Raw genomic sequence first — 20467 nt, 5'->3', positions numbered from 1 at the left:
TTCCACCACCTCAACCTTGGACCTCAACCATAACTCTCAACAAAAGAGCTGGGATCTCCTCTGTGAGATCTGAGGTCTGCAAGGGCAATTTCCATTAAGAATTTGCAGAGACGTAACCATTTGAAACTTGCTAAGACAGTTCTGCAGGGAACAGAACAATCTCAGTATTAACTCTGACCATAGTTAGGTATGCTGGAGCAACCTAGATGAAGGTGTTAAAAAACCCAGCAGCATGAAAACTGACTCAGTAACATGTAAATGTCTAAGTACATAAAACAGAGAATAAATTTAAAATACAAGATTACAGAGTTCATAACATAGGTCACTTTATAAGAAACAGATTTCACAAACAGATTTCTCAAATTGTCTCCATCTACTGACATTAAGATCCAAACCAGAAAATCCTCAAATTTGCATTTGGAGGGGGGAGAAGGAAGAGAAAACAGGCTCAAAAAATTCATGCTCCAATAGTCAGACTGCTACTGCCAGCAGTTCATTCAGAACCAGGCTGCCCCTCTAACCACTTCTGTATGGACAGCTCTGAAGTATGGAAGAAACCAGCCCATCCTCAGTCTGTCCCGTTCCTCCCACAGGCTCCCAGACAGCACAGCTAATTGTATGGACATAGCACTGTATTCACTGTAACAGTTAGCAAAGGTCGTTTCCTTGGCACACACTAAGTGCTTGGATTGAACTGAGCACTAGGAACAAAGTTTTAGAAACAGAGAGTGCCCTTTTACACTTATTAAATCGCACCATAATGTCTAACTATAAAAGCATAGCTTCAGCATTGGAGTGGAAGTGACTGAGCAGGCAAGCAGCACCTCTGTAACTGATGATATCTGAAGATTAAAATGCCACTGTTGGCACGGGTTTCAGTTTATTATTTTTAGTGTTTTTATATAGATAAGAAACTAACAGAAAGATACTACAACTATCACTATTAACGCATTAAATAAAAAATTGTTTCTAAGATCAGCTCAAGTAACAGCTTAATAGTGAATTTAATATTTACCTAAGATTCAGACTGGCAAATTTAATGTTAAACTAATAGTTCAATATGGAACAGTCCACTCAATTCCAAAGAAACTATTTAGATGATAACATTCAAAATAGAGCTACTCTGATCTGTAATTGCCACTTCTTCATCCAAATTTCAACTGGCCTCTCGAGGCCAGGCAAAACTCAGAATAACCATTAGTTACCAGCAGTGAAAAGAGAAAGTCTGCTCTGTTAAAAACATCAAGAAAATCCACACACAGGAAGGGAGCAGAATTTCCTCTATCATCCTTTTCCAAAAGCACCTGAGAAGAGAAATATCTATCTTTATGTAACTGAAAGGACAACAACCAACCTCCTTTGCTGCAGTGCACAGGGTGGGGAATTCTGCTTCAGGAAACTGCAAGTAAATGAATAACCTTGAGTTTTACAGTGATATCCTGAAGGATATCTGCAATACAACTTACATTGTACCTGCAAACTAATTATTATGGTCTATGGGTCCAGCAAAAGTTCAGGCTATTTGTATATGCAGGTACACATGAGGGTGTATCAATACAATTTTAAACAAACATGCAAAATGAATCAAAGCTTCTATTAAAATAAAATTCAGTAACAGGCCATTACCAGTTATTCTCAGTAGCGTGTTAATACACATCTGAATCTTTCACAGCCTCTCTTCTTGAAAGTGTTCACCATGTCTTTGCACCTCCTGTCCTTCACCCTCCTAATGGTTACAGTTTAAATAAACTCAGATGGGAACTGTTTACTTTACAGTAGGCACTTTCTAATATGGTGCTCAAATACACACATATCCTGTTTGCCACACAGATGGTCCTTAAAAAAACCCAAATCGAACAAAAAAGAGAAGGGAAAAGAACAAGCAGGCATAGGTAGCAAAGCTACCATGCTCAGCAACAGACAAGAACCCCTGTGCTAGACATCCACTGCTGGGTTCAAGTTTTCTGAAAGACTCAGTGCCCTGAGTGCTGAACTTAAAAGGAACTTAAAAAACACTTTAAAAAATGTGATCCACATTCAAAATAAATACTAATAAACATCAGTAAGGTGATGCAAGAGAACAGCTGGACAGGTGGAGACTGTGAACAGCCAAGTAGCTAACAATTTGATTGCATGTCCCAATGACATTATTTACATTTTCAACTTGTTAGGCCTTCCCTTGTTTAAGCTGAAGGCTGTCAACCATGAGACTGTGATGAGACTATAAAAGCTTGAAAATCAGAACTTACCGGAGATCTTTTACCTTCTATTTGAGATGCCTGCTGATTCTACAGTAACTAAAAGCAAATTGAAGATGGCACATTGTATCCCTCACTTCAGAGCACACAGGTGGAGATTTAAAACAACCTCTGGCTCTTACGGTACTGCCTAACCCCAAAGGACTTTCCCTTGTCTTACTTACAAGAAAATGAAATTAAAATCCCCAATAAATACAAACAAGCCATAGGAGACTCTTCACATAGTAGTCCAGTCCATTTCAGAAAAACACTTCACATGCATGACTAAGCAGCACAGATCCGAGTTCAGAGGATTAGTCGGGTGCTGAAAATCATGTATATGCTTAAACAGTTTCCTGTCTGTTCAGAAAAATGGTGGCCCAGCATGTCCAATGGTAACCATCACACCAAAAGGAGTATTCATTTTTTAAGACGTTACATGCAGCACTGAAGGTTTAACTTAGGCATTTTCCACTGCTCTTGCTACAGACAACCGTTTCAAGGTGCTATCCAGCTGTGTCTAAGGACAGTTTTGCAAGAGGCATATTTACTTTATTTTTCCAGGGAGAAACTAACAGTTGTTGACAGCAGAAGCTTTACTAGAACATGCCAGTAATAACAGCAAGACTGTAAAGACTACAGCAATGAATCTACCTATATCATAAAAACACATCACACACCATCACTTCTGAACATGCAAAGCCTTCCTGTTTTGCACAATTAGGCACAGTATAATGTTAAGTTTCAAATGCAGTAGAATGCCTGTGCGACAGTACAAAGAGGAACCTTCTAGAAGCTGGCATCAGGATAGATAGTGCCAGTAAAACAAAAGATCTCACACCAAAAATTACAGAAGCAGAAGACACAGCAGAAAGGTTAAAATGTATATGAGTGAGAATGCTGTAGTTCCCATTGGAGAGGCCTTCTAGATTAAAGCTACTGCAAAACAAAGGAATAAACCTGCCAACCTCAGTGGCTGCATCCCTGTAGAAGGAAAATTCATCCTTTCATATCATCCTGAAACGGCAGATGATTTGCCGCTGGACATTGCCTGCTGCTTGAACATTCACTGCAGACAGCCTTATCCACAGTCATTAGGGGCCGGTTATACTCGAGGTTGTCTTTTCTGAAAAGAGTCCCGAGGAACAAAAAAACCACAAAAAGCTCCTGCACAATGCTGACAACACCGTTCTTACTCTCCTTTTTACTTATGCTGTACTCCTGCAGCAAATTCGGTGGCTGTGGCCACGGCCCTCACATCAGAACACTGCAGCTGAAGTGATATTTGTAGTAAGCAATACAAAAGGCTCTATCTAGTTAGAAACTCAAATGGTTAAAGATTAATCACAATGAGGTAGTGCCATGGAAAAAAAGAAGAAAAGGAGAAAAGAACCCTGTGGTTGGAATATTAGAAGAAATTAAAATCTCTTGTGCACTGATCCCACGTTGCTAAATTGCCTTGAAATGTTAAAAATATTTTGTTAGCCGTGTATCTCATTCACTTCTGAATGCCATTTTATCTTTACAACACAGATCTGACGTGAAGACCTAAAATGATTTGTGAAGCACGCTACAGTCTAGACAAGACTGAGGTAATCCATGTACATTTTAATTGCTGGAATGTTACAGGATTCCAACTTAAGACAACTAACAGCATATTTTCTATTGTTCCCATTGCAGTTCCTTGTTTAAATGCAAGTGAGGTTAGAGTTATAGGGATTTACTTTATTCTATTAGAGTAATTTTAAGTTATGTTCTTTTAAATTAAGAGGCTGCCTGCCAATGCTGGGATGTTCTGACCTACATAAATGTTTACGACGGACTGGTTGAGACTCAAACCTTAGTAACTCTTACAAAAAGACTGTTGGTAATTGTGTTTTGTGGTACATATGGCTATAGAAAAAGCAAAACAATCCCCAAATCATATTATCTGAAAGGCAGAATAATACTGGTGCTTTTCCAGACATTCAGTTCCCCCAAATCTGAAAAACACATTCAAAAGCGATCAAACAATATACACAATTTGAGCCAAAACCTCTGGGATGGCCCACTAACTAGTAATGCATTAGACTGTTTACTGCATAGTTTTTACAGAATACTGTAACCACTTACGAAGTTGGGGTAGTTCACCAAAATTAAAAGAACAGTAACAAATTCCAAGAAAACTATTTAGTGCTTGGAAGATTTTAGGGCACCTGAGAAGGTGTTTACTGACTCCCCTGAATTTGATTTTTTCATCCATCAGTCATATTTGGGTAGCGTAATTTAGAACTTTTATTTCTCTGACTACATTCTCACTCATACTGCCACTGAAACTGTGTGGCAACATAATACAAAACATCAATGTCTCTACAGCAATACTAACACCTTTTTTCTTTTTTTTTTTTTTTTTTTTTCAAGATTCACCTCTGCCTGCAAAACTACAATGCAATATTAACACAACTACAGGATGTCTTAATTCTGGCTGAAAGTATTTGCATACACTGAAAAGGTTCCTTATCAATTTCTAGGATAAAACAAAAGTTAACTAAAAAAAATACATTCTTGACAAAGGACAGAGGTTTCAGAAAGGCAGATATCAGTGGCTTACACAAAATGGAAGCAACTCAAAATCTTTGGTCACCACCATTTCCACGTAGGTATACTGAGACTCTGATTAGAAGTGAACCACAGCAGTGCACAGCACACTCAAACCGCACCTTAAGAGTAGTCAAACAAAGCAACAGCACTGCTTGGAACCTAACAAGACAGGAACTTTTTAACATGAGGAAAAGATGCACAAATTTCAGCACTAATGTTACTACAAATGAAGAAGGCATTTAATTAACGAAGAGCCACAAAAACCTTTGAAGCGGGTTGAACAAGAGGAACATAAGGCAAGGCTGCAATGCTAAAAAAATTAACTGCGTTTTACTTAAGAGTTATTACCCTCCCCACCCCAAGGCTTTCAACTCCAACATCTTCAGCTTGAATTGCTGCTCTGATGCCCTGAAGGAAGTGATTCGACCTGTAAAATTTTCACAATAGACACTGGCAACTAAGTCTACCTTTCGCAACAGACAATAGGATTGTGAAGGGGGAAAAAAAAAAAGTTAATTCAGAGAAAAATAATTCTCAGACTTATGTAGTAAACCAAGTGAATTAGAAACACCTACATTTTAGAAAAGACAATGGGAGTTATGATCATTTTGTAACTAGAAAATGCTGATGAATAAACCAACATTTAATCTTCTGTGAAACAATGTCTCAATTCACCAAGACACATATTGGAGCTTTAATTCTCCTTTTATTCATTTTTTTTTTTCCTCCTTTATGGAAAATAGCAGATTACTGAGCAAACACACAGACATCATGAAAGGATTTCTAAAAGATTAAAAAAATGCCATAAAGCAAGGTAACAGCAGCACTGAGAACACTCATCATGCTGGAGAAAGGATGCCTTCAGAGGCAGCACACATTAGCACACCTCAATTATTGGCCTGGGTTCTGCAAACAGCAGGGGAACCTCCTACCTTTTTGCTCCCACTAGATTATGGATGAATAGTTGTATTTTCAGAAAAAAAGATCCCCAAGTGCAAATGCAGACTTACTGGAAAATGAACACAGCAGCTAAGGAGAGATTGTCCCCAAACCCACTGCCCCAGATGAGTGTAGTGAGCAAACGCCCTGGCAAAATAACACCTGAGCAGCCACCTCCATCTACACCAGGAAAACATCTGTCACCAATTAGGGAAGGATAAAAATAATCAGAAGCCCTGATTAAGAAAAACCAACACTGCCAGGCACTCAGATTGCTGGGCCTCCAAGTCACTATGTTGGAGGCATAACCCACCAACACAGCAGCCTCGCTGCAGCCCGGCAGCAGCTCTGGCAGGGCAGGCAGTCCGCTGGTCCTGACTCCTGCCATTTCCGCCTTTTAAGTCTAGAAAACACTATGGGCAGGCTTGGGGAGTTTCAACGGGGATGAGATCCAGCTAGAGTTAGATGAAGTCACCAAATGAATTTAGTTTTGACCTATCCAGGGTTTTGCTACTGCCCCTCCTCCTTCCCGACTTGTGTACATTCAGAGGTGAAAGGCTAAAGTAACACGCCGATTTACTCCAAGCATAACGTAATGGCAAATGAGATTTTGTAATACTATACAGCCCTCCTGACAGGGGGCCTGAACAGTCTCCAAGTGCCTCTCGCTCCCTCACAGAGGCAGGCAAGCAAAGCAGTGACTCACAACAAATCTGGGAAGAAGGGAAGACCGGGGGATTAAACAAGGGGAAATGCAATGCCTTTCTCCTAACACTATGTAGCTGCTGTTTCCTAACAGGAGACGGCAGTACACTTAATAAGGAGTGGCTGTCCAAGGCGTGTAAAGCTAGCCCTGAAAGCAGTCTCATGACAGAAGTCTTGAGCTAGCTCAAGGGAAACTGCAATACACCTTTTCTACATCACAAATCACGTAATATGATACAGAGAACAAGGACTCTGTCATACATCAACTTTTCTCCCTTTCACATCAAAACCAAATGTAGATACACATTGATTTACACACTGCAACATTTATTCTAACTTCAGTATGTTAGATTCACAGAACATCCTGTGTTGGAAGAAACCCATCAAAGACCATTGAGTGCAACTCCCTGCTGGGAACAAAACCTTTTGAAAGTAGTCTTCTAAGAAGACGTTTTAAGGCACCTGGCATGACACCCAGGAAAGGACAAGAAAGAGAACAGCAATTGCCTTGGCAACCAGTCCCACATGCCAAGACCTGTGGGCAAAGGTACTGGAGCACCACCTGAACGATAGAGCCACCAAGCTGCCAGGCAGGTGGCGAGCCTCGCTCCATCCCTCAGCAAGTTGTTGTAGCAGAAAAGTGATGACATTGAGCAGGGGTATAAGGCAACATTTATTTTAAGCCACTTTTACCCTGTAGTTGTAAACAAGCATACGACAACAAATGAAGCAACAGGCAACTGTGCTGGCTGCTTTCACTGATGCATCACTCCCTACAACACGGCTGTGTATTTTTGTACAGTAAAATATTAAGCTCTAGTATGGTTGTCCAGGGTTCTCACTGCCATTAAGGCTCTGATATGCTCTGGGGTTCAAAGAAGTGCCAGGCTTTCTGCTGGGTATATGCAGGACACTCGTCCAGCAGGTTTCTAGGACCAAGCTCCAGCAGATATCTGTGACCTGAACCACGTGTAAATCTGCCATTGCTACCTCTGCAGACCACTGGACCAATGCACTACATAGCTTTTTATTAAGCTCTGTGTTCAGTCTCTCTCCCACTTCTCCCTCACCACTAGTAAAAGCTAGACTACTACTACTGCCGCCTTCAGACTTGTGACATCTCCAATGTTGTTGAAATAGGCCCAAATAAATACCCTTGTCTTTGGCTTGTACAAACTCTTTACAAATAATTACTAATAATACAAAGATTTCAAGCGTTAATGCTAATGAGACTTAATTTTGGGTTTGATTACCAAAGTAACTTGACCTCTTTCCTCAGTCTCATGACTTAACACTATAATAGACAAGGAAACATTCTCAAATTATTCTAGTGCTCAAGATATTACCAATATCTTGCACTTAAGAATTAATCCTACCAAGAACTATCTAGAACAAGGCTGAACTTCTAAGTGCAATTGCTTAACTGCTAAATTAATTCTGGAGCAACTAAAACTAGAATTCACTAATTCTTCGTGGAGTAAAATGCCCTTTAGGAACATGCTAGCTCAACCATCTGTGATTTATGTAACATCTTATTCTTGCTGTATGACAGTAACCACAAACTTTTTTTACCATTGCTGCACTACCAATGCAATTGCTGAGACTACCAGCGTCAAGTAAAGCTTCCCCAAAACTGGTTTTTGTCCAGCCATGTTGGTCTTTGAAGTTCTGTGAAATCAGTGTCTTCTTTTAGACTTCAGCCTTTAACATTTCCTGCCTATCTAAAGGGAGAAATCCTTAAAGCTTTGTTTTTCTAAACAAAGTGCTTACTGCTTTGATGCAATGGTGACTTTGTAAGAACAGAATTACTAGCAGTTACAACAGTCTATCTACAGGCCTCAATAAAGCCCTCTATCTTAAGCTAAGACAAACATAGATGCACCATTTAATACAATTTAGCCTCTTTTCATGGAATATCTTGAGGTCCATTCCTAAAGCGCCTTGATTCCAGCTGGCAAATGGTGACATTACCAAGTTCAACTCCCACAATAAACAAGGAAAAAAAAAAAGTTTATTGCTTGAATTACCTTCAACTGCATGTAAGTGCAATTAAGAAGGTAACAACCTGTGCTACAATGTGAATATTTAGTTTCTCCAGCCCTCTCAGTGTTGCTGTAGGTCTTGCGATAGGACAGTTCTGCACCACTCCCTGTAAAAGCACATCAAACTAAGCACACATCTGACACAATTTAAGAGCTGTGCTCACAATTAAACATTTTCTGCAGATTAAACTTATCAATAAATATTTTCTGCATGAAAAACTGCACATTTTCTTAAAACCAGAAAGAGTAATTTATTAGCTTTCAACTTCCAAGACATAATTGCAGTGTTTATGAAACAGCAAAACTACCCCTGTGTTCTACCTTACTGTGTGTCTATGAACTGTTGGTCATCCCTGGGTACTAAATTTGCTCCCAGTGACTTAGAGGATGCAATATGAAGCGATTAATATAATGCAGCAGCAGCAGAAGTATAGGTTTTGCATGAATTAAAAGAGTTGAAATGAATGCAGTTGTACTGAGACTGTATATACACATTTTTCTCTTCCATTTGAAACCTTCGATGACAGAATGATTTCACCTTGGTGGCAGTACTGCATTTGCTGCTATACAATATTCCTTTCACTTTTAAAGGGCCTGACTTCATGACTTTGTTTTGTGTGCTGTTTTGAACCCAAGAGCTGTTTATGCCTATTAGCGATACAAAAAAGGATCATAAAGGGACAAGAGGGACAGAGAACTTCTGGAGAGAGTCCAGCGCAGGGCCACCAAGATGATCAGGGGACTGGAACATTCATTTCATACAAGGAAAGGCTGCGGGAACTGGGGCTGTTTAGTCTGGAGGAGATTGAGGGGAGATCTTATTAACATTTACAAATATCTCAATGGTGGGTGTCTGGGGGTTATGGCATCCCTTTTTTCTATAGTAGCTAGCAACAGGACAAAGGGTAATGGGATGAAGCAGGAACACAAAAAGTTCCACTTAAGAAAAAAACTATTTCACTGTTCAGGTGAGGGAGCCCTGGCACAGGCTGCCCAGAGGGGTTGTGGAGTCTCCTTCCTTGGAGGTCTTCAAGACCCGTCTGGACATGTTCCTATGTGACCTGATCTGGGTGAACCTGCTTCTGCAGGGGGGTTGGACTAGATGATCTCTAAAGGTCCCTTTCAACCCCTACCATTCTATGATTAAGTGACTTAGGTATCCAGAGATACCTCCTCCAACTTCCCATTCACAATAGAGCCAGAAAGAGACAGCTGCTGATGGTTCCCATAAAGCCAAGTTTCACATCTCACCAAGACAGTCCATAGCCTCACCAGGTAACCTCCTCCCATGTTTGACCATCCCTACAGTGAAAATTTTTCTCCCAATATCTAAAGTCATTTCTGCTGTTGCAGCTGCTGATTGAGATTGCCTCTCACCCTCTCCTTGTGCACCTCAGCAAAGAACCTGGCTCCATCTTCTCTCCATCCTCCTCCCCCTGCCCCCAACATTAGACAGCTAAAGACTGCAATGACATCTTCTCCAGGCTGACCAAGCCTAGCTCACATGCGCTGCCTCCGTGACCATCCTGGTAGTCCTTCATCCCATTTGCTTCACTATCTGACTATTTTTCTCAAATTGCAGTGGCCAAGTTCAGATATAGTGTGTGAGATATAGTCTCAGAAGCACCAGAGGGGAATAATCACTTCCCTGGAGCTGTTGGCTACACGCCTGCTAATGCAGCCCAGCATGGGCTTGGCCTTCTTCCCTGCAAGAGCACACTGCTGACTCATGTTCATCTTGTTCACCAGCACCACCAAGTCCATATTGTGTAGCACTTCAGGAATAATTAGAGTGGGAAAAAAAACACCTCACCATATTAAAAATAATACTGCTTGAGAGACTAAGCAGTTCCACAGCATCTCCACTGCTGTGAACTCACATCACGTTTTGGGGACCACAGATTAAAAAGTGAGCCAAATTTCTGCAGGCAGAAATAGATGTTAAAATAAATAAAGCAAAAGGAAAATACTTCTTATGCCTCCTTGAGCCTGACAAGTAGCACAACGTGAATGTGTTGAATGAATACAGTGTTTTCAGGTTCCAATTCAGAATCTACGCCTTGCATAACTTTGAAACATTAATATGGGCAAGGTGGGACACAGTCTCCAAACAATAATGCATGCTATTCTGCATAACAAGGTTTCCATCAGAACGGCTGTTTAGATGTGAATGCTGTCCTTTTAGGAAAATGCATCCCTTCTGTTGAACCCACTATCATTTCACTGCTTCCATGGTCTCAGCACTCCCAGCCACCATAGCCCTTCTGTATAAATAAGCTCCCGTAGGACTTTCCTATCGCTGGGTTATATACTCCACTTCCATACAAACAATTACTCACAGATTCTATAGTTATTTTAATAAGCTATGATTTGTACAACACTGAATCCACGAGCAAAACAAATGCATATTCTACTTCAAATATTTCAGTGTTTCCTATTCATTATTTTGCTGGACTAGCTCCACAGAGATTAACCTTAAGCAGCAAAGCATAACAACCATGTAAAATTTGCCTAAAATGAATTTTCATTCCCCCAAAACTGTTTAATACATACTGCCAGCCAGCCTTTCTGAGCATCAACACTGCATTCCAGACTGACAGGCAAGAATTTGCATTCATGTGCATCTCTGAATAATTACAGCTGCTTGGGTAGGAAATCTGTACAGTACTAAGGAACTCTGCTGTAGGGGGGATATTCATTTGAATTACTCCTCAAAAAAAAAAAGAAACTGAAGTCCACGTGTCTCGCTAACTAGCTCTCAGGGTTCCAAATTGCCAGGAAACATAATACTGAAAATTAGACTTCTGAAGCAATGCAACGTGACCGTACGGAAAAACGAGACATACAGCATTGCTTTACACTGTACCATTCAGGCAAAATAAGCTATTCCTTTGTTCTGTCAACTGCCACACTGGAGAAGGGCCCATCTTACACAGAAGAAATCCCAAACTCCAAACCAAGAATTTTTCTGTTTGCATAGTTTGTTTAAATATTGTTCCAGACCATTTTAAGTTTCTGCTTAAACACACATGAGCTCACACGACTGTTTCTGTCCTTGCTCCTTCACCCATGAAGGACCAAATTCAGAAGCTCCATCTTTCAGCACCTCGCCCACATTTAAAACCCTTTCCCTCCCCCACTCAACACAAGTAAGCAATGCAAGGTGGCTGAATGCAAAGCCATAAGATCAAAACCATGACCTGCCTGGCATATTTCTCTCCAAGCAGAACAATTTGGCACAGCTGTAGGATTTCCTACGGAAGCTACATCCTTAAGTCTCAACTCACTGATGAATGTTTACATTTCCTGTTTGGATAGCTTACCAAAAAAACCCAGATTTAACACAAGAACATCCTTTACTAAACATGGAGCTCTATGGGAAACAAGAAATCATTTCACAATGATTAAGTTGACCCATTTAATAGGTATCATTTCAGTATGTAGAGTCACCTCTATCAAATACTTAATAACTTAGTATACCACCAGCAAACTAGACAAACTTCTGTCAAAATATCACAGGTAAGATTTTAATTTTTAATTAAAAATGTGGTAACATGGTGACAGTGGAATTGTGTTAAAAATAAAAAAAGACACCACTTAAAAAACCCCAATGGTTAAATGAATGCTCAGTAAGTTTTTATAGCTGATATTCCCTTTCCCCTCCCGTCTAATTATAATGAAACAATATGAAGAAGATGCTTTATTGGTGAGTCATGCAGCAGAGACCTGAGCAAGATCCAAACACTCAGTGCTGAGATACCACCACCCCTAGAAGAAAAAGGGATGTTTTCCATTTACGCTCCCTGGATAGCAGGGATGCTGGAAGCGAGCTGTAAGTGCCAAACACCAGAGGTCAGGACTTGGGGAGTGAGGAGGACACAAGTGTCCCAAAGCTTTATCCCTGTGCAGCACGAGTCTCGCCATCCCCACTACCACACTTATTCCACACTACAGTCTCTGCGTCATCCCACTCAGTGGTCTGCATGATTGAGAACAGATATGGCAAGACCACTCGTTTTCAATCAAACAAAGGCTGAAAGTTACATCTCCAAAATGAAAAGCTGGCACGTGATTTATCTTCTTCCTTTCCAAGCCTTAGCAGTAAGTAGCATTGGACACGAGGAAAGAGTAAAGACTGTCAAATCAAACTACCCCCCCACCCCCAAACCCTCTGAAAATATTTTTTAAAACAAGCCACTTATTCAAATACCAAGGCTTGAAATCTGGACCTACTACATTTATTTTTTTTCTTACTGCCTCTCAAAAACAAGTTTTGTATGTCAAAAGACTAGTCCAGGTATGCCACCTGGGAGGACTTTCCTCTGGTCCAGGCTGCTTGACATGAACTGGATGCACATCCTTTAAACTAGCTGTTTGTGCAAAGGAAAAACTGAACGAAACAGCTTGAATCAGGCTCCCTTAGACCACAACTCCACCTCCAAATCACCTTTCCTTCAGAATGCAGGATATTTTTCAGTGCTTGTTTTCCAAGGAGGCTGGATTGAAGAAACTAGGCAGAAGCCAGAATGTCTATTTGTAAAAGTGACAGCATCAGGTTCAGTTCTCACATATCCTAAACTCGCTCCTTTTTCTGTTAGGATGCCAGAAACACACTGCTGTTGCTATGCAGCTCAACAAGGTAGTTTAAAAAAAACCACACCACCGCAATGAAAAAAAAAAAAAAAGCAACCCAAACCCAGAATGCAGCCTCCCACCTACAGGATGTTTCCAAAACGCACAAAGGCTGGGTGCAAATTAGGCATACTCAGACGTCTTTGGTGAGGGCGCTTCAGTGCAAGCTGAGAAGATGGTGCTGTATGAAAGTTACTTTCATTTCTTTACACAAACTGGGTTGTCTGTGGAGTGTTGTTTTCTCCTCTCTCCCCGCCCCGCTCCCCCCCACACACACACACACTTTGCCCCTAATTTTAACAAATATCTTGAACTTCAAAAACATTGTGACAGTATTTTCTTCAAGAAACATCTAAATCCAAGTCAAGAGAGGCAGCCTAATAATGCAGGCACAGAATATCTAGGCTTCAAACTACCGATGTAGTGTCGAGCAGAGTCATCCTCATAACCCTCTGAGACATTTACATGCTCTCACATGTCATTCCCAGTTATGTACAGTTTCACCCTGTACTTTTTGAAAGCTGGACCTGCCCAGCAGAAGATACCAAAACAGCTCTCCCTAGGCACAGTACTCCCTAATCAGAAAACAAGATTAAAGAAGAGCACCAGCAGCAGGAAGCCAGCAGTATGAAAGTGAAAGAAGAGAAAACAGAGGGTATACAAAGAAAAGATTTATGCCTGGCACCTCTAATGCTGGCTAGTGGCTGCTGGCTGTAAGTCATCAGGGTGAGCTTCTCTCAGATAGTAACTCTCCTGTTGCAACCCAGATGCTTGACAGACATGGAGGTTATCACAAATAACACTTTTAGAAAAGCTCCAGCCAAATTTATGGCATGTGATGTATGGTTTGTTTGGGTTTTTTTAAACAAACATTTCTTATTGCCTTTCTCCTGCTCCCAGTGAAATCTAGGGAAAAATTCTCATAACCTGCAACAGGAGCAGTTAGGCTAGGAGCCCCTCTGAAAATAACATTTCAGTAATCGGTATATTTAGTAGCGTTTGCTTTGACTAGCATTTACCGTTTCAGAGGATGAAAACAGTCATGACCATCTGTACTGTGAAGTGAGAAGACAACTCACTGCTTTTACTCTGCATTGTCTCCCCACTTCTTAGCAAGTTTGAGCCTTAATATATTATCAACACAGTCTCCTTTATTTCAGTGGAATTATCTGCTTATCACATTCCATGGAACCTAATTTTAGAGGAAGAGACACCTTCTGCCCAGACTGAGAGGAAGCAGTAAGCCTCCCTTTGTACCTCAAGTAAAACTGTGCACGTGTGGAAGGCACAGAGCTGCCAGAGGCCAGGGCAGGAGCATGTCCTGTGGAGGGAAGGATGCTCTCTGCCACATGGGGCCAGTCTGCCTCCGGCAATTCATCAGCAGTTGGGAAGGAAAAGGCCAAACCAGATTTCACTATAATATAAATCTCATCTCTCATGGTGGAAGTTATAAGCTCATAGGGCAGTAAAAGATGGCCAGATACACTCTAACACCCCACTGTTTAGTTCAGCGTGGGTGAGGAAATTGCCGCTTCCGCCCAGCCTTCATTATCATGCACAGCACCATCGCATGTCGGCAGCTTAAACAATTATTGCCAAAAGGAAGACGATACTTAGGAAAACCAGCTACTAGAAACTGATACCATTAGAAAAGCACATACTCATAGACAAGGAGGAGGGGGGGGTAGTTTCTTTCAGCTTAATGAAGAAAAATAATCAGGAAGTTAGCCCTCCTCCTCTCTTCGTGGAAGTTCTGGGTATAAAACTAAATATAGCTGATGTACAAAGGACCAGAAAATCACTTTTCTAGCAGCACGTAGATGAATCAAAAGTTAGGTGTGGTGTCCTGCAAAGGAGGGTACAACAGTTTGTCCCTTTTAGAGCACAGTGGTTTACACTACGTGTGCCACTGAAACCTGGAAGTATTTGATCGCTTTGTACAGCTAGCTTTTAAAAATATGATGAGCTGATCAACCACACAAGATGCCTGGAGTCTGGCAAAAACAAGCACTGCAGACATGCCCTGTTTAAAAAAATTCTCCACACAGCTGTTGATTTCATTTCCCATTTATTTTTTTCAGTCTTCTTTGAATGTACAAGTAAAACTATAATTAAATGTAATGCCACTCTCAGAAATAAGCCCAAATCTATTTTGGTCCAACAAAATGACACCTCAGTTCCATCCAAAACTTTAAAGTCAGTCTCCTGATGTGGAGCTCCCAAAACAGCATTTCACTAGCGAAATACAGATTGATTACAGTTATTTACTCCGCAAGGTAACATCTCCATGTGACCAAGTTTTATGCCAAAGTGCCTGGTTTCCATTTACCAGCTAAGTCAGGCTGGATGAGAAACTTAACACCTCAGGCCTGTATGACCCAGTCTGCAAAATATAACATGTCCTTTGGAAGACTTGGGAAAACTATTTGTGGCTTTGCATACAGAGCACATGTTAGGGACTCATGTGGCACAGGTTGACTTCCCTGCTGCATCCCCAACTTGCTGGATAACCTAGGGCAGTTCCTTCCAGGTCAGCTTCCTAGCACAAAACGCAGTATAAACTTCAGCTCTTTCTAAACATGCTTCAGAAGCTGGATATATTTTAAGGCCTGCTTCTAGAGATGGAGATCAAATTTTTGGTAGCAATTGGGATTCAAAACAGTAAAGCTTTTTTCTTGTTTTAGGTCTGAGATCTAAACTGCTAAACGCAACTGTACTCTGATCAACAAACACTACTTCTGTTTTTAAAAAATTATGAAAGAGAGAGTGTTAAAAGCAGTAAAATGAAAAAGTATTTCTCAGATAAAAGTGAAAGGGAAATACTGAACCTCTATACATGTGGCAGATGTGGTTCAAGAGCAAAGGTGCAGCATGCCAAAGCCTTCTGCAAGCAAAGTACATACTTCTAGATCTGTACAACTCCTGATCTGATGTCATGCTCCAGGCTGTGTTTAATGACATATTTATTCTGCATTTCTAGATACAGATGGAACAAAGCAGCCCGACAATCAGAGGCATAGCAACTTGATGTGTCATACAGGGAAGTTGTACAGGCTGCTCCATAGGTCTGCTTCAAAGTCAGCACAGCACCAACAGTCCAGCATGGCAGTATATACAGTACCAAGGGTATTAATCTGTTACATTTGATCATCTTTTGCTACAACTCAAATTTAGCAAGGACTAAAGCTGACTAGCTACGACAGGTTTCATGACAGTTAAAATCCCTTTATTTTTTTTTTCCCCAGTATCAAGAAGAAGTTTCACTGCAGCTTTCAGATACTTTTTTTAAGGTTTCCCTTCTGTTATGGTTGCCATTGACTTCACAAACTACAGATGAAAACAAATTCAGTAGCCTTCCTCCTGGAGAAATGGAGAGATCGACAGATATGACTCTCTAGATCAGGGTAGGTTTCCACAAGGCAAAGAGAACCTAAGTAGAATTTCATAGTAGAAGTTTTCATTTGTGCATTAAAGGTTTACTTCTGAAATATATTGAATTATGTTACTTACTTACTGTCCCCAAATAACACATAATATTAGCATTATTAGTCTGCAATCCTTTATATTACTCTACATACAGATACAAATGGCTACAAAGCTCTACAAGACCAAGGAATACTCCTCTGGATGAAAGGCTATTCAGATGCAGAATAATTTCCCAGTCTCCAGAATACTGGGCAAGCAACATAATTGCTTCTGTCATCACGTGGTAAACACAGCAGCCTCACAAAATGTCTTTTCTAGACATAGTTCAATGTATGATACAACAGGCAGACAGACAAGAAAACTGCCTCATTCATGGCTGCAGAAATTACATACAAACCTAGGGCAAAAGGATAATGGAAAACTTCATTCAACAGAGGTTTTCCAAAGAAGCCTTCTGAAGGAAAGCAGGGAAACAGCAATCAGTAGTACCTATGACACATCAGAATAGCTACAGATGCATGATAATTCATTTCAAACCTACTTCGCATTTCTGCTCAGATACATGACACAGCTTTCCTCTGAACTGCTCAGCTAAAAATTAGACATAGGAAGCGAGATCTCCAATCCTTCCACAAGCAGAAATAAGGTTTTACAATGGCAAAATGTATTAAATGTGTGCATCTGGGCTTCATTACACACAGTATCAACAGATTCAGAGAGAGGGACAGAATAAATTTGTCAGAATTCGAACAAGCCACATACTCGGATCTCCATGCATTTTGTGATCACCCATCAGCATATGATCAACTCAAGCATATGATAACTAAGGTTATTAGGGGTCAGCTACATGGGTAGCAGATCAGAAAAAAAATATCGTGACTTTTATCTCAGACAAACAAGCCAAATCATCCACGTTTGTTTTCATCTAATCGAGCATACAGCTCGCCACTTTAGCCAGATATTTGAGAGCAGCATCATTTCCTGCTGTTTAAAAATCAGCTTTAAGGGGCGTGTTCTCTGCAGAGGCATTGCCTGCTGTCATCCAGGCAGTATTTAACATAACTGTATATTAACATACGGGGAGCTACTGGCCGTATTATCACCCTTCGAGTCGGCAGCAAGGAGCACATAAAACCAGTTGCGTTCCGGGCTGCGCCGCGACCCTTATCAAACAATGCAAACAATTTTAACGAGCTTATCTACAGGAACATATTGTCAAAGATGTTAATGCAGAAGCGCTGCCAGCAGTGCATGCCAAGCGATTCATCAAAAATGCCCACAACTGCGACAAAAGACATGCCTCTTCCTCCCCCCAGATGAAAAACGATAAATAAATACAAAATGGGGCGGGCTTCGGCCGCCGTGGCCAACGGGCGGGGGGGGGGCGGACGGAGCCGCCCTCCCCCGCGCAAGCACCGGTGGGTGGTGGGGGGGGGGAAGGACTGTCACCTCCGCCCCGATGTGCGGGGAGTCCCCGTCACCACCCCCAGCCTGGTGCGTGCTGGGGGAGCGGCCGCCGTGCCCGGTGCGGAGTCCCGCCGGTCAAGAGCCGCCCGCGCCCCGCCGGCCCCGGCCGCCGCCGCCCGCACGGCGCAGCCCCCGAGATCCGCAGCGAGGTGCTGCGGCTCTTCCCCGGGGAGCGGGCTGCCTGCGTGAAGCTCTTTCTTCCTTGGGCTTTTAAGGTTTTCTTCCTTTTTTTTTTTTCCCCCAAAATTATATTTAATCGCCTTTCTTCCGCCGGCAGCGGTGAGCGCCCGCAGACATCCCGCCTATTCACCAAACGCCTTAAAGCCGGACAATGCGAGAGCGGCCGCACGCCGCAGCCCCCGTCCGTCCGCGCGAGCACGGCCGGGTTTAGCGTGAGGGGGGCTGCAGCACGCCCGTCTTATGCAACCGCCCCCCGCGCTGCAGCCCCCCCGCCCGCCGCCGCCCCGCTAGCCGCCGCAGTACCTGTAGGAGCGCTCCCCCCGCACCGTGTGCTTCCTGAAGGGGATGATGGTGGTCCCGTTATCCTGGATGATGTCGTTGTTGTTCTCGCCATTTGGGGACAGGGCTTGTGTCGGTCCGGGCATTGGCGCTCCCGCGACTCCGCAGAGCCCCGCGTTGCTGTGTGCGGAAGGTGGCGGCAGCCGACTCTCGCCGCCCGCCCGCGCCGCGCCGCTCCGCCCCGCCGCGCACGTCAGCCCAGCCGTCGCCCCACGTGACCGCCCCTCGCCATGGCAACGGGACGACTCCGTGCCGCGCCTCCCTCCGCGCCGCGGCCCCTCCGCTGCGCCCGGGGAGGGAGGGAGGAAAGGGGGGCACCGGGGGGGCGGGCCTGCTCCGCCCCGGGCCCCCACACAAAGAGCCGCTCGCCCGGCGTGTGCGAGGGGACCTGCCGGCCCCCGCGGGTGGTGGGGCTGCACTGACGGCCCGGGTTGTTAGGCGGTGGTTCTCGGCGCAGGCAGACAAAGCACTGGGGACGGCCCCTCGAGCCCCCACCCCCGCGGCCACACCGTTATCCGCAGCCACGCCGTCCCCACGCCTGTCCCCGCGCTCTTGGGAGGCACAGAAACGCGTCCCTCTCCCCTCCGAGAAGGGGGAGCGGAACCATGCCGCTCCTCCGTCCACCGCTCCCTCTGACAACGGTGGCCGCGACTGCGCCGCAGTTTTGTGACAGCATGCGAGACCTCCAAGCGCCGACACCTCACCGCCACCCGCATCTGCAGCTTGCGCGCTAAGCACGAAAAGAGTCCCCCCACCCCGCCGGTGCAATGCCCGGATGGCAGCAAGTGCGAGGCCAAGGCCGCTCCGCTCCCCCCAACATCTGCCCTGCCGTCGCACAAAGCTCGCCCTCACCTGCCACCTCTCCTGGCCACACCTCGCAAGAACAGGGGCTGCGCAGTTAACACAGGACACGCTTTATTAACAAAACCGTGCATAAATACTAAATGGCATAAGAATCGAACAGGGTCAGAAATCATGGACTCCGAATCATTAAAAGGCTGAGGAAGTCCAGGTTCATTGTTGCTGTTTTTTTCCTGTGACCTCTGCCCCGCCTGGATTTCCAGCCACACTCCCCAACCCAAAGCGCCAGGATGACCGGGTTCCCGAGCTCGGTGTCCCCACTCACAGCTTCACTGGAGAACATAGTAAAGCACTTGACAAGCTTCACTGCACCTCTCCAGCTTTCTCCTGCTCTCAGGCTTAACAGAGAAACCATTTGATAACAGCACATCGTTTTAAATCTTGCTGCTTGGGTCAGAAACAAGATGGGGAACAAAAACGTGCTGAGGCAGCAGCACGGAACCGCTGGCACTACCGTCTCTGCTAGCACCACCATTCACACGACCCCTTAATTCTTTCCCCCTTCTATTTTAGAATGTTTCTTTATCGTCCCTCAGTCCGTTTCCCTCTGCGTATCTCCGATTTCTGTATATATCCCCTAGCCTAAATAGCAATGTCTTTCAAAGTTTAACCATAGAGCAATGCTGGTCATCCTCAGAAGCAGATCTGAACTTCGCTGTGGTAAAACCCACCCTCCTCATGTCCCAACAGTGGATCAAAACTGCGGTAAAACCTACCCTCATGTCCCAACAGGGAATGAAAAGTCACACATTTACCACATTAGAAAAACAAACTGACTGTTTACAAGTTGTTCTTTCTAAACAGCAACTAGCAAGAGTGACTATGATCACAGTGTCTAACAGCTTGGTATGATCTTGAGCTTTTTAGATGCAAAAGAGAAAAAAAAAAATACTTGCGAAGGTCTACCAACACCTTAAAAAAAACCCTACACCCCCACATCCAACCATCTTCTAAAAATGAGGTTTAAGGTGGCAGGTCAAATGGAAGCAGTTAAGTCTTTTTAATATGTTCTCAGAGGCACATGCTGATATTTTAATAAATCTAAAGTTCTGAAGCATG

General features: G+C 43.2%; 1 protein-coding gene across 5 annotated transcripts in view; it reads right to left on the bottom strand.

Annotated features, from left to right (window-relative positions):
• The window catches only part of MAPRE2 (microtubule associated protein RP/EB family member 2), a 104916-nt gene that overhangs the window by 42928 nt on the left and 41521 nt on the right, over window positions 1-20467 (bottom strand). The window contains exon 1 of one of the 5 annotated variants that reach the window (XM_061995328.1): window positions 18512-18722. The exons of 3 other annotated variants lie outside the window; for them this stretch is intronic. In XM_061995328.1, the coding sequence (XP_061851312.1) occupies window positions 18512-18633 (122 nt within the window). In that variant the 5' untranslated portion in view covers window positions 18634-18722. Of the gene's footprint in view, window positions 1-18511; window positions 18723-20467 lie in introns of those variants that run through there. One more of the 5 variants, XM_061995331.1, reaches the window with a different exon arrangement.

This window comes from Colius striatus, chromosome 4 (assembly GCF_028858725.1).
Source record: "Colius striatus isolate bColStr4 chromosome 4, bColStr4.1.hap1, whole genome shotgun sequence".
NCBI classification, from domain to species: domain Eukaryota; kingdom Metazoa; phylum Chordata; class Aves; order Coliiformes; family Coliidae; genus Colius; species Colius striatus.
The sequence above is the reverse complement of the archived record's forward strand: the minus strand, read 5'-3'. Positions and strand labels throughout refer to the sequence as shown.